Source organism: Miscanthus floridulus, chromosome 8 (assembly GCF_019320115.1).
Source record: "Miscanthus floridulus cultivar M001 chromosome 8, ASM1932011v1, whole genome shotgun sequence".
In the NCBI taxonomy this organism is placed as follows: Eukaryota; Viridiplantae; Streptophyta; class Magnoliopsida; order Poales; family Poaceae; genus Miscanthus; species Miscanthus floridulus.
In genome coordinates this window covers 56483291-56496937 of record NC_089587.1, presented here as the reverse complement: position 1 = coordinate 56496937, position 13647 = coordinate 56483291, and the positions used below count along the sequence as shown (strand labels likewise).

Below are 13647 nucleotides of genomic sequence, written 5' to 3'. Positions count from 1 at the left end.
ACCCAGGTTCGGTACCTGTAGTCGCATGCCATTTAATGTGTTTCGTGTGTTGATTTCTATAATGTCATATGTCGTTAACTATTTTTTGCAGCACGTGTTCAAATGGAAATAAGTCTGTATCATTAAGCGGAATATTAAGACCATTGATAATGAAAACAACCACATAATGAAAAGTTCGATACTATGTCATATTACACAACATATTAATAGTATAACTAAGTGCCGACAGTAGACAAAGGGGCAAATGCACTTCCAAATCCTCAATCTGAAACGTACTGAGTAAGCAACTCATCATTCGAGTACCAGTCCTCTACTACAATCCTGTTGCTGCGGCTAGGCTCAACTGCATTGCTCTGACCTACCTGTCGCTTGTAGTAAGCGACCTCCGCTTCGTCTGCGGCTGCTGCGGCCTGAGTGAAGAACGCGTCGTCATCCTCCTCTACCTATAAGCCCGCCTCTGCTAGAGCGATGAGCTCGCTTAGTCTCCTAGTGTCGTCGTCAGCCTCCTATGCCTGAATGCCTGCCTCTGCTAGAGAGATGAGCTCACTCAGTCTGCCTATGTCGTCCTTAGCCTCCTGCGCCTGTATGCCCACCTCTGCTAGAGCAATGAGCTCACTCAGTCTACCAGTGTCGTCCTCATCCTCATCTCCATCATCACAAAGCACAATCGATGATTGAACGGTGTGACCAGCTCATGATCTATGGGCATCTAACTTCTTCTCTTCATACCTTGCACGAGCCACCTCTGCAGCATTGTCGGGTACCTTAGAACGGGGTACCCCAAGCAAACATCAAATGGGTCGCTAAAGTCCTATCTAAAAAATAAAGCTAGAAGGTAAGTCGTAGGCCCCTCACCCGCCACGACCGAGCCCACTGGGTCCTCCTCCTCCTCGCCTCGAGCCTCGAGCAGGAGGTCTCGGCATCCTGACACAAACTCCACCTCACATGAGGCTCTCCAGGGAAGGCCTCGACAGGGACCGTCATCTCCGCCTCGCCCGAGGCTCTCCACGGAAGGCCTCGGCAGGGGGTACATTCTCTGTATCACGCGAGGCATCTCGCGCGAGGCCTCGGCAAGGAGCCCGATCTCCATCTCGTGTGAGGCCTCATTCTCCATGTCGCTTGAGGCCGGGTCATCCACAGCCCATCACCCCCTGCCTCGACCGACCCTCCAGACAGCGTGTCATGTCTCATTAATGCTTCAACCACTCCCGCAATCTCAGCCGGACGATGGCTCAACACCATAGAATGGTCGACAGGACCCGAGGTCGCATCAGTGCCATACCGGCCGGGACAGGGCATGGCGAGGATTACCGATCACTGTGTCCTAATGCTATGTCCACGATCAGCGCCATACCGGTCGGGACAGGGCACGGCGAGGATTACCGGCCACTGTGTCCTGACGCTGTGTCCATGATCAGCGCCATACCGGCTGGGACAGGGTACGGCGGGGATTACCGGCCACTGTGTCCTAACGCTGTGCCCATGATCAGCCGCCCACTCGAGGCCTCGGTACTATACACCAAGGTCTCGATGATCTTGGGGTTCGCGCCTATCGAGACCCCTCCACCACAGTGCAGCCTCGGCACCGACCAAGTCTTGGCCTTGCGCACAGTCCATCCACAGTGGCTCTCATGTTCACTGCCGCACCCACTCCGAGGTAGTCCCAGGGCTCCCACAACACACAGGATCTGATGGGACGACCATGCCGCTCTAGTGCTCCAAGGACGGACCACCCCGATGACCACGCCGCCACAGGAACAGGCTACAGGGCCCGGATACGCCGCCTCTGTTCACACGACACCGTATAGTTAGCTCATGTACCGTCCTTGTCCTCCCTTTAGGCTATAAAAGGAGAGGACTTGAGCCGTTTTAGAGGAGAAGAAAAAACAAAAGGAGAACACCTGGTAACACACACACGCGCGCACATCCCTACCGCCTAAGAGCAACACCTCAAGTGGCCCACACGATACCCTGCCGAGACCTAGGACTAGCTCCCTCTCTCCCTTAGCTTGTAACCCCCTACTACGAGCACTTCGGTGCAAGGAATACAAGATCGACCTCTCAGACTAGACGTAGGGCTTCGATTGCCTGAACCAGTATAAACCTTGTGTCTCTTTGCATCACCATCTGGAATCGGGAGCATGCAGAACAAATTCACTGGTTGGTTGAGGACCCCCCCGGTCCGAAACACCGATAGTTGGTGCGCCAGGTAGGGGCCTCTACGTGTCAGTTTTGTCATCCCAGCAGGTTCCGGATGGCAGACCCTGTACGACCATTGCGTCTCGGCACCGTGGTTTGGTTCGAGAGCCTAGAGTTCATGTCTCTAGGGCATGAGTACGACATGGTACTCCTCACTCCTCGAGCCCCACCGTCCGACGATGAAGCTATGCACCGGCAGCCTAGGCGCAGGCGGCGCCCGGGCGGCCGCTCTCGCCACGCTCACCAAGCACGACACGAGCGAGGCCACCCCGATGCTACGTGAATCCAGGGCGGCACGCCACCCCCCGCCGATATCCTATGACCAGCTGTTGGCACAAGGTCCTTGGCTGGGGACCTATCTAGCCTAAGCTTGGACAAAGGAAAATCGCCGGTGGCACGCGGTGATGCCTAGTCATCAAGCTCCGCTCCACCACTCCCTGAAAAACCGACCCCGGCGGAGCAGAATCTGGCGACGGCACCATCCCCATACCCCTTTGGGTTGAGAAATGTCGCCGCCTCTTATGCCTACGCTTACACTGCCACTCACGAGCATCCCTCGGAATGCCGCCAGTGCTTCGCTCTTGACCTGAGCACCCACGCCGACTCCTCGGATGAGGATGAGGCATGGCCCGGAGTGGATTTCTCTGGACTCCATGACCCTGAGGCTTTGCGCTAGTTCTTGGCCACAAGCGACTACTGCTTCGGCTACTCCGACTCCGACGATGAAGGCACCCATGACCCCACTCATGAGTGTTTTTATGTCGGGCTCGGGATGCCGAGGGTGGGCGAAGAGGACGAGGGGGCAAGTAGCCGTTCCCCACTTTGCCTAGGTGCGGGCGCCGCCACACCTCCACGCGCTGCCCTGCCGGCCGCACGAAATGAGAACGTCGCTCTTGCGCGACCCCAGCGCCTAGACCTAGAACAGCTCCGTGAGCTCTAGGCCAAGGTCGAACAAGACCAAATCCTTCTGCAACAGCTTCGAGACTCTCTCGAACAGGAACAACGAGGTTGCGGTGAAGGTGGGGGAGCCCGACGTAGGGCCCGCGATGTGCATCTCCGCATCCATGACGATGAAGGGAGTGAGCAACCCCCAGTCTTCAATCATGCTAGCCAGAACGTCGCGGCTACGGTAATGCTGGTCCGCGCAATGCCCGAGCCTTCTACCACGGAGGGGCGACGTGTTCGCGGTGAGCTCCGGGATCTCCTAGAGACCGCCGCGGTACAGCAGGCCGAGAGTTCCACCTCCCGACGACACGGGGGTGCCTCGAACCTGCCCACAGCACTGCCTCGATAGGACAAGGAAGCCCCAGCTCGTCCCAAGCCTGACCGAGCACCGATAGCCCACAGGGTCCCCGTGCTTCTGGACCGCCTTGGCAATCGACGCGAGGTACAGGGAGACCATGAGGTGGTTAGCAGGCGACAATGCCACAACAATGAGGGGCTCGCTCGGGGCTACCACCCACACCGAGGCGGTCGCTATGATAGCGGGGAGGACCGTAGTCCTTCCTCTAAACCGCCAGGCCCTCGGGTCTTCAACAGGGCCATCCGCGCTGCTCTTTTCCCCGCCCGGTTCCGGGAACCAGCCAATCTCGCGAAGTATAGCGGCGAGACCAACCCTGAACTCTGGCTTGCCGATTACTGCCTGGCCTGCCAGCTAGGTGGCGTGGATGATGACCTACTCATCATCCGCAACCTCCCCTTGCTCTTGTCAGACTCAGCGCGAGCCTGGCTCAAGAACCTTTCTCTCCCTCACAAATCCATGACTGACGCGACTTGGTTAGGGTCTTCATCGGGAACTTCCAGGGCACATTGTTCAAAGGCCCTGGAGGCTGATCTGGTCGTGGCCGCAGAACGCAAGAACCCCCGAGGCTTCAAAGGCCCTAGGCCTTTTGACGACATGCTCAAGAAACCCTGCCCTTACCACCAAGGCCCGGTCAAGCATGCTCTCGAGGATTGCACCATGCTACGGCATTACTATGCCAGGCTCGGGCTCCCCGACGATGACACCAAGCAGAAGGGCACCGGCGACCGGGACAAGGACAAGGATGACGGGTTCCCCGAGGTACGCAACACCTTCATGATCTTGGGTGGGCCCTCGGCATGCCTCACGATGTGGCAGCGCAAGAGGGAACGATGAGAGGTCTTCTTGGTCAAGGTGGCCACCCCCCAGTACCTCGACTAGTCCTAAGAGGTGATCACCTTCGATCGAGACGACCACCCTGACCATGTTCCGAATCCTAGGTAGTACCCACTGGTTGTCGACCCGATCATCGGCAACACCCGACTCTCCAAGGTGTTGATGGACGGAGGCAGCGGCCTCAACATCCTCTACGCCAACACCCTAGAGCTCTTGGAGATTGATCGATCGAGGCTCCGAGGCGACATTGTGCCCTTCCATGGCATCGTGCCAGGGAAGTGCATGCGACCCCTCGGGCGCATCGACCTTCCTGTCTGCTTCGGCACCCCCTCCAACTATCGCAAGGAAGTCCTCACCTTCGAGGTAGTCGGGTTCGGGGGAGCCTACCACGCCATTCTGGGGCGACCGTGCTACGCCAAGTTCATGGCAGTACCCAACTATACCTACCTCAAGCTCAAGATGCCAGGCCCTAGCGGTGTCATCACGATTGAGTCCACGTACGAACATGCATACGACTGCGATGTTGAATGCATCGAGTACGCCGAGGCCCTTGCGGAGGCCGAGACCCTCATCGCACACCTCGACCAACTAAGTGGTGAGGTGCCTGACTCCAAGCATTGCACGGGGGCGTTTGAGCCCGCGGAAACCATCAAACTCATCCCGGTCGACCCCACCTGCCCTGACAACCGAGCGCTGAGGATCAGCGCCACCCTCGACATCAAATAGGAAGCCGTGCTCGTCGACTTTCTCTGTGCGAATGCCGACATATTCGCATGGAGTCCCTCAGACATGCCGGGCATACCAAGGGAGGTCGTTGAGCATGCCCTGGACATCCGAGCTAGATCTAGACCCACGAGGCAACGCTTGCGCCGCTTCGATGAGGAAATGCGTAGGGCCATCGGTGAGAAGATATAGAAACTCTTAGTGGCCGGGTTCATCAAGGAAGTATCCCACCCAGAGTGGTTGGCTAACCCCGTGTTAGTCAAGAAGAAAAATGGGAAATGGAGGATGTGTGTAGACTACATCGGTTTGAACAAAGCCTGTCCAAAGGTCCCCTTCCCATTACCTCAATCAATCAAATCGTTGATTCCACTACAGGGTGCGAGACCCTGTCTTTCCTTGATGCGTACTCTGGTTACCATCAAATCAAGATGAAAGAGTCCGACCAGCTCGTGACTTCTTTTATCACACCATTTGGCATGTACTGCTACATGACGATGCCCTTCGGCCTCAGAAATGCAGGTGCCACATACTAGCAGTGCATGACCCAGGTCTTTGGCGACAACATCGGGTAGACTATCGAGGCCTACGTAGACGACATCGTGGTCAAAACCAGAAAGGCTGAGGATCTCGTTGATGACTTGAGGATAACCTTCAAATGCCTTAGAGAGAAGGGCATCAAGCTCAATCCTGAGAAGTGTGTGTTCGGGGTCCCCCAAGGCATGCTCTTGGGATTCATAGTCTCGGAACGCGACATTGAAGCCAACCCAAAGAAGGTCTCGGCCATAACCGGCATGGGACCAATCAGGGACCTCAAGGGAGTATAGAGGGTTATGGGATGCCTTGCGGCCCTGAGCCGCTTCATCTCGCGCCTCGGCGAAAAAGGTTTACCTCTGTACCGACTCTTGAGAAAATCTAAGCGTTTTTCTTAGACTCCCGAGGCCAAAGAAGCCCTCGATAGACTCAAAGCACTGCTCACGAATCCTCTCATCCTGATACCCCCAGCCATGGACGAGACCCTCTTACTCTACGTCGCCGCAATGACCCAAGTGGTCAGCGCTGCCGTAGTGGTAGAGAGGCAGGAAGAGGGGCATACTCTGCCCACCCAACGACCTATTTATTTCATCAGTGAGGTGCTCTCCGAGACCAAAGCACGCTACCCCCACATCCAGAAGCTAGTCTACACCGTGGTCCTGGCCTGGCGCAAACTGCGTCACTACTTTGAGTCGCACCCAGTGACTGTGGTATCATCTTTCCCCCTAGGCAAAATAGTTCATAACTGGGAGGCCTCGGGTAGGATAGCCAAATGGGCTGTCGAGCTTATGGGGGAAACCTTGACCTTTGTGCCTCGAAAAGCGATCAAGTCTCAGGTCTTGGCCGATTTCGTGGCTGAATGGACAGATACCCAACTGCCACCCACTCAAATTCAGATGGAGTGCTGGACCCTGTACTTTGATGGATCCCTGATGAAGACCGGGGCAGGCGTGGGTCTGCTCTTCATTTCGCCCCTCGGAGTACACATGCGCTACATGGTGCGGCTCCACTTCGCCGCCTCTAACAACGTGGCCGAATACGAGGCCCTCATCAATGGCTTACAAGTCGCCATCGAACTTGGGGTGTGGCGCCTCAATGTCCGAGGCGACTCGCGGCTCATCATAGATCAAGTGATGAAGGAGTCAAACTGCCTCGACCCCAAAATGGAGGCTTACTGCAAGTTAGTACGATGCCTAGAAGACAAGTTCGACGGTCTCGAACTAAATCACATCGCGCGGAAGTACAACGAGGCCGCCGACAAGCTGGCAAAGATGGCCTCGGCACGGGCCCTGGTCCCCCCGAACGTCTTCGCCAGAGACCTCCACAAACCTTCCATTGGATACACCTCGGCAACATAGGAGGGCCCACCTGTGGAACCCGTGGCGAAGCTCGACGCCCCCTCTGCTGCCGAGACCCCCTCGACCAAGCCCGAGGTCATGAAGTCAACGCCGAGCCTCCACAGACAGATTAGGATGTGGATTGGTGAGTCCCGTTCCTCGATTGGCTTGATCGGGGGGGGGAGCTTCCTGACGATAGAACCAAAGCACGATAGCTTGCGTGGCGAGCCAAGACCTATGCCCTCTACAACGACGAATTGTACAGGCGAAGTCCCTCAGGTGTCCTCCAACGGTGTATCAGTTCTGAAGCGGGCCAAGCCCTGCTTTGGGACTTACATGTAGGCGCCTGCGGGCACCATGCGGCGCCTTGGACGCTTGTAGGGAAAGCTTTCCGCTAGGGGTTCTACTGGACGATGGCAGTCGCCGACGCTACCAAGCTGGTACGCTCCTGCGAAGGATGCCAGTACTATGCTCGGCAGACACATCTCCCAGCCCTAGCCCTGCAAACCATCCCCATCATGTGGCCATTCGCCGTGTGGGGGCTCGACATGGTCAGGCCTCTGCAAAAGGCCCCTGGGGGCTTCACCCATCTATTGGTATCAATCGATAAGTTCTCCAAATGGATCGAGGCTCGTCCGATCAATCGAATCAAATCTGAGCAGACGATGCTGTTCTTCACTGACATTATCCACAGGTTTGGGGTCCCCAACACCATCATCACCAACAACGGGACACAGTTCACTAGCAAAAGGTTCTTGACATTTTGCGACGACCACCACATCCGTGTGGCCTGGTCAGCCGTAGGACACCCAAGGACCAACGGCCAAGTAGAGCGTGCCAACGGCATGATCCTACAAGGCCTCAAGCCAAGGATTCACAACCGGTTGAAAAAGTTTGGCAAGAAATGGCTCGCCGAACTCCCATCGGTCATCTGGAGCCTGAGGAACACTCCAAGCTGAGCCACGGGATTCACGCCTTTCTTCCTAGTCTATGGGGCCAAGGCCATCCTCCCCACTGACTTGGAATATGGTTCCTCGAGGCTGCAAGCCTATAACGAACAAAATAACCGCACCACCTGAGAGGACACCCTTGATCAACTGGAGGAAGCCCGAGACGTCGCGCTACTACACTCGGCCAAATACCAGCAGAGCCTGCGGTGCTATCAGGCCCGACACATCCGAGGCCGAGACTTGAAGGTAGGCGACCTGGTGTTGAGGCTAGCACAGAGCAACAAGGGTCGCCATAAGCTGACCCCACCATGGGAAGGACCGTACATCATCGCCCAAGTGCTAAAGCCCAGGACCTACAAACTGGCCAACGAGAAGGGCGAAGTCTTCACCAACGCTTGGAACATAGAACAACTACGTCGCTTTTATCCCTAAATTTCCAAGCATTATATATATCATTTCTCGAAATACAATTAAAAAGCGTTCTTTAGTTGGTCTAACTTTTCGAGAAACCCCCTGAGCCCATCATAGGCCTCGGCGATACAGTAACACGGCAAGAGAGACTCGGTTCTGCCTCGGTAGAACCAAGCCTCCCTCAGGGGCTAGATAGGGGACCCCCCTAGGCGTCCCCTAGGTCCCATGCACCATTCTTCAGTTGTTTTTCACAAAAATTCCTACGCCAAGTCCCTAGCAGGCTCTGACGAATCAGTTGTAAAAACCCCTCAGACCAAGGTCTGTTTCCTAAGCAAGAGGCCGGTAGAGTCATGAGATGGCCTACGCCTCCGGGCTATGGCACTCCCTCACTACCTCTCGCTCAAGGGACGGCTTAGGCCCCAAGGGGGTGTTTTGCAAACAAAATCCGATCAGGAGCGATGGAGGGCAGAGGCTCGGAAACATAAGAAAACAACTAAGAAACACAAGTACTTCAAAAATAAAGGCCTCGATGGCCACAAGCGTTACGATACAAAAAATAACCCCTATTCTATTTTTACATAGCCCCGGGGCCCAGATCAAGGCTCAGGGCCTTTAGCACCGGCAGATGGTAGGGGAGGAACCACCTCCTCTTCGAAGAGCGTCACCAGCGCCGTGCCAGGGCCTTCCGCCGCCTCCATCAGCTTCACGACCGCCGCGTTGGCCTCCTCGTCATCATCAGGTTGAACATAGCCATCACTGATGGCTAGGAGGTCGACACCAAGGTAGTGAGAGGAGATGATGGCCAACGCCTGCTTGACACCCGTGTGCAGTGCCCCTCGGAGCCGCTCGCACATCTGGCTGCTCAGCGCAATCAAGCGGCTCCCAAGAGAGCTGCCTGACTGAACCCCCTCAACCTCCAAGGCCTCGCAGGCGGAAAGGGCAGCACGCTTCAGTGCCTCGTGCTCCCCGATCTCGGTCTCGAGCACCGTCTGCACCGCGCTGGAAGCCTTAGTGGCCCGAATGATCTTCGCCTCTAACTCTGCACCGTGGAAAATGGAATGAGGTCGAGCGAGAGAAAGAACAACCTAAGTTAGGGACGGAAGCCCACGGAACTCACCCTTGGCCTTCTGCTCCCAGCGTCGGGTCTCGGCTTGACAGGCCTCGGCCTTCTCCTTCAACCGCTGGGCCTCGACCCTAGAGGCCTCGGCTGCCCTGGAAGCTTCACTTCCCAGCTCTGCGTCATACAAGGAAGTCAGGGAGCGAACATAAGGAAAAGGAAACAAAACAAGGGGACTGGAACTCACCCTCGACCGCCCCCTTCAAAACCACAGCCTTGATTTGTGAGGCCTCAACTGCAACAAGGGCCTCGTTCAGAGCGCCTTTTGTCAGCCGGTGTGCACTCTCCTCTGCCCCCAGCTGCCCGGCGAGGGCCTTGCCCGAGGCCGTCGCTTCTTCGGCCCAGGACCTGAAGGCATCTCGATCGCTGACCGCATGGGTAAGCTCCTCCTCCAGCTCCTTGACCCGCGCTGCCAAAGGGACGAGCTGCGTCTGGGCTGTGGCCGCCTCGACCTTCGTGTCAGCACAGCGAAGGCGGAGGTCCTCCACCTCCACGCTTCACGCTGACAGAAGCTCATTAGCGTCGGCAAGAAGGCCCTTCTGCCGCTGAAGCTGGTCCTAGATGCCCCTCTCCTGCCGGAGAAAGATTGACTTCCCAAGGGACCGGGTCTCGAGCTCCTAAGGAAACAGAATAGAGGTCGTCGATTACGACAAAACCGAGAAAAGAACGACGTCACGCGAGAAAGGAAAACACGAACCTGGGTGACTCCGGGCAGTTCGTCGGCCACCACGGACAATACCATCTGCAGCGACCGCTCCGCCAGCTAGCGGTATTGCTTGAAGGTGCCCCACCGCCCACCCTCGGCTGCGTCCTCGAGGGTGAACAGCGGCTCCCCCTTAGGGTCATCCCGGCTCCGCCACAGTACCCGCGGGTGGTCCCACCCGCAAGGCTTGGGTCGCGCCCACACGAGGGCCGAACTTCCCTCGTTCAAGATTGGCGCTGGCTGTTCCACGGCACCAGCATCCTCAGCGTCCACCACCTCCCGCGCCCGGGAGGTATCGTCGGAAGAGATCGGATAGACCTCCGCCTCCCGGGCGCTCTCTCGTAACAGCGGCGGCCCCTGAGCCAAGGGCGCCACCGAGGCCTCCGCCGCCTTCATCTCCACCTCCTGGACGGATGGCCCCGCCGCCATTACGACGGCCATGGTGATCTCGGGGGCTCCAGCCTCCGCCATCGTGGCCTCGGAGGACGCAGAAACACCGGCCGCGGCCACTGCGGTCTCGGCGGCCTTGGGCGCCCTGTCCTCCGTCGCCTCAGCCTCGGAGACCCTAGGGGCCTTGGCAACCAAGGGCACGCCAGCCCCATCTGACTCATGAGCCTCGCCCCTACAGGATGGGAGCGATCCCTCTCTCATCGGTGTAGGGGCCGCCTCGGCAGTCCCTCCTTGGGCGGCCGGTTCTTTCAGGTCGACCCTCGTCGACGCCGCGTCGCGGTGGATGGTGGCTTGTGCCTCCGCCACCCAGTGGGCGGAGGAGCCGGGGCTCGCCTTAAGTGCCTTAAGGGGCACCAAGGGAAGGTCGTCCGCAGGCCGCTTCCGACTAAGGAAAATTAACCTACAGGGTCAGCGCAAAACCAAAAAAGCGAATGGAAGACACTATGACCCTACCAAGAATACACTTGCCTTGAATAGGGCGGCACCTGCTTTGCCATGGCAAACCTCATCCACAGCAGCGGAGGCAGCGGCAGAGGCGTCGCCTCCATATCCATCGGCACCGGTCGGTCTTCAGCGGACCCTGGCGCCCCTACGGTCCTCTGCAGGGGCGGTGGCGTCACCTCCACCGCCACCTGCTCCACCATGGCTGCTGAGCCTACCAGGCTGATGGCGCATTTACCTAATGCTCGCGCCTCGGGTGTGTCGGCCTCGGCCCCGGAGCGGGCAACTGCCGGCCCTGGGTTCGCTTCTCCTCCCCTTCTCGGGGGTGCCGAGCTACTTGCCGACACCTCGGGTGCCACCTCCATGATGTCAGGAAGGTGGTCCAGGGGACCTCGCCCTCCCTCGCCCTTGTCGTTCCCGTCCGAGGCCTCCGTCGACAACGACGTCGACGGGGATTCCTCCAACGGGAGACCATCCTTCCATTGTTGACGGCGGCGCTTGTCCAGCTCCTCGTGCGCGAGGATGTGCTTCGTGCACTTCACTGCCTTGGCATCCTTTTGCCTCTTCTACGCATCGGCGTGAGCATGGTTGATCGCCCGCCGCCCCATGTCCTCGGGAACAGGCGGTGGAGAGGAGCGCACGTCCCTCATCCCCTGAAGGAACGACAAATGTGCATGAGGGAACAAGGGGTAAGGGGAGACTGAGGAGGTTCAGAGGCTACAGCGACACATGACTTACCAGTGAAAGGAACCCCCGCGACGGCCGCATCGTGATAGGGGTCAAGTTGCCGCTTCGTAGCTTCGCCTCTACCGTCTCCCCCACCCGATGAAGAATTTCCTCGTCGAAAAGGGCGGAGGAGGACATCCGAGTGCCCTCAATGGGCTCACCCAGCTTCATCTCGAACAGCTACCGCCGCTGAGCCATCAGCGGCAGCACCCTCCGGTGGTGGAAGGTGGCCACGACCACAGCCACGGTGAGGCCATGGCCTCGTAGCCTCGCCAGCCCCTCTAGGAGCGGCTCCAGCTTGGGCTGGTCGACCTTCGGGACACCCCACTTCCATTTCTCCGGACAACTCCCCACAATCTGCCTGGTGTAGGGGGGAAGCCCTTTGTCGTCATTGTGGAGGTAAAACCAACTCGTGTACCACTGGCGGTTGGAGGACACAAGTTGGCCCGGGATGTAGAGGTGCAGGCAGTCCTGACGCACTTGGAGAGTGCAGCCTCTGGCCCTCACCGCCTTCCTCTTACCCGACGTGCCCATCGGCTTGGTAGTATGCCCCGCCCGGAACAGATGGAGCCACAACTCCCAATGGGGAGCGATCCCTAAATACCCCTCACAGACGGCAACAAAGATAGCCGCCTGAGCGATGGAGTTGGGATTAAAATTGTGGAGCTCCACGCATAGTAGTGCGGGAGCGCCCGCATGAACCGGTCCACCGGGACGCCGAGGCCACGCTCGTGGAAGGAGACGAAGCTCACGACATAGCCATTGTGAGGCCTCGGCTCCAGCTCGCCGTACAGAGCAATCCACTCTGGCCTAGCGGGGTTTGTCATCGGGTGGAGGAGTCCACCATCGACAAGCGACTGGAGCATCTCCTCGGTGACATTCGATGGATCCTAGGGGTTCGCCTCGACAACAACGATGTCACTGGCCATGGGTACGATGGAGGAATCGAGGGCGACGGTGAGTTTTTTCTCTCCCTCCCACGCTCTCGCTTTTTTCTCGCTGTCTCCCTAGGCTCGCTCTTCTCTCCTCTTCTTCCCGGCACCCGCTGCGCTAGCGACGGCACGATGAAGACGGTGCTAATGCAGGCAAGGTAAGACGAGGAGGGGCAAGACTCCTCGAGTATTTATGCAGGGAGGAGGCGAAATGAATGGGCGACGAAATCAGGGAGGTTTTCCCTGTCCGGCGTAGTTAACCATGAGCCAATTTCGTCGGTCCATGCGCCCACGTCTCCCGCATTAAATGCGAGGACGGTTATGTCCCATCCACCACGATATGCTCGGCCACTACGGCAGCAGGCATCGTTTCGACTCCCCATGAAACCACCTCAAAAGGCGCGCCGTCCATGCCGAGCCAATAGGGAAGATATTCCCTGCGACCTATTCCTTTCGTATGAAGGAACTGGGCTTTAAACCTATTACGATCCAAGGGTTCGAAGGCTGGGCCCCAAAGGGTTTCGACAGCCGGCCTAGGATAACAGAGTTAGGGACAACCGCGGGCGAGCCCATACGGGGCCAAGGCCCAAGCAAGCAAAATGCTTGGGACGCCCAAAGTTGTGTCCGAGACCAAAGGAAAGTCTCCGAATGGGATCCCACCGTAGGGAGGCACCGAGCCACCGAGGCCCAGCGAACGGCCTCGGCACCCACTAGAGACATCCTCTGGTACTCTTGGAGTGTGTCTCTAGACCGCTAGCCGTCCCCTAGTGAATGGGGTATAGGCCTCCACTCGGACTACCCGATAACAGCTCACCGGAAGTGCCACCGCTCGTGCCCATCGAGGGTAGCGAGGCACATTCCACCCCTCCTTCCGAGCGAAAAGAAAGCATGAGGGTCGCACAAAAAGTCAAGGGAACCCCCGATGGCCTTCTCGTTTTGTGCAGAGGCTAGGGGGCTCTTCCTGCAAATACGCCGAGACCCCACAACTCG

The 13647-nt window shown here is 57.9% G+C and overlaps 1 protein-coding gene across 1 annotated transcript; it reads right to left on the bottom strand.

Annotated features, from left to right (window-relative positions):
• Positions 1-10168: 10168 nt before the first annotated feature.
• On the bottom strand, positions 10169-11202 carry LOC136469115 (uncharacterized). The gene is made up of 2 exons (XM_066467436.1): positions 11027-11202; positions 10169-10958 (listed from the first exon to the last, which is right to left on the bottom strand). Exons 1-2 carry the CDS (start codon positions 11200-11202, stop codon positions 10169-10171), a joined length of 966 nt encoding a protein of 321 aa, XP_066323533.1.
• Positions 11203-13647: the final 2445 nt, after the last annotated feature.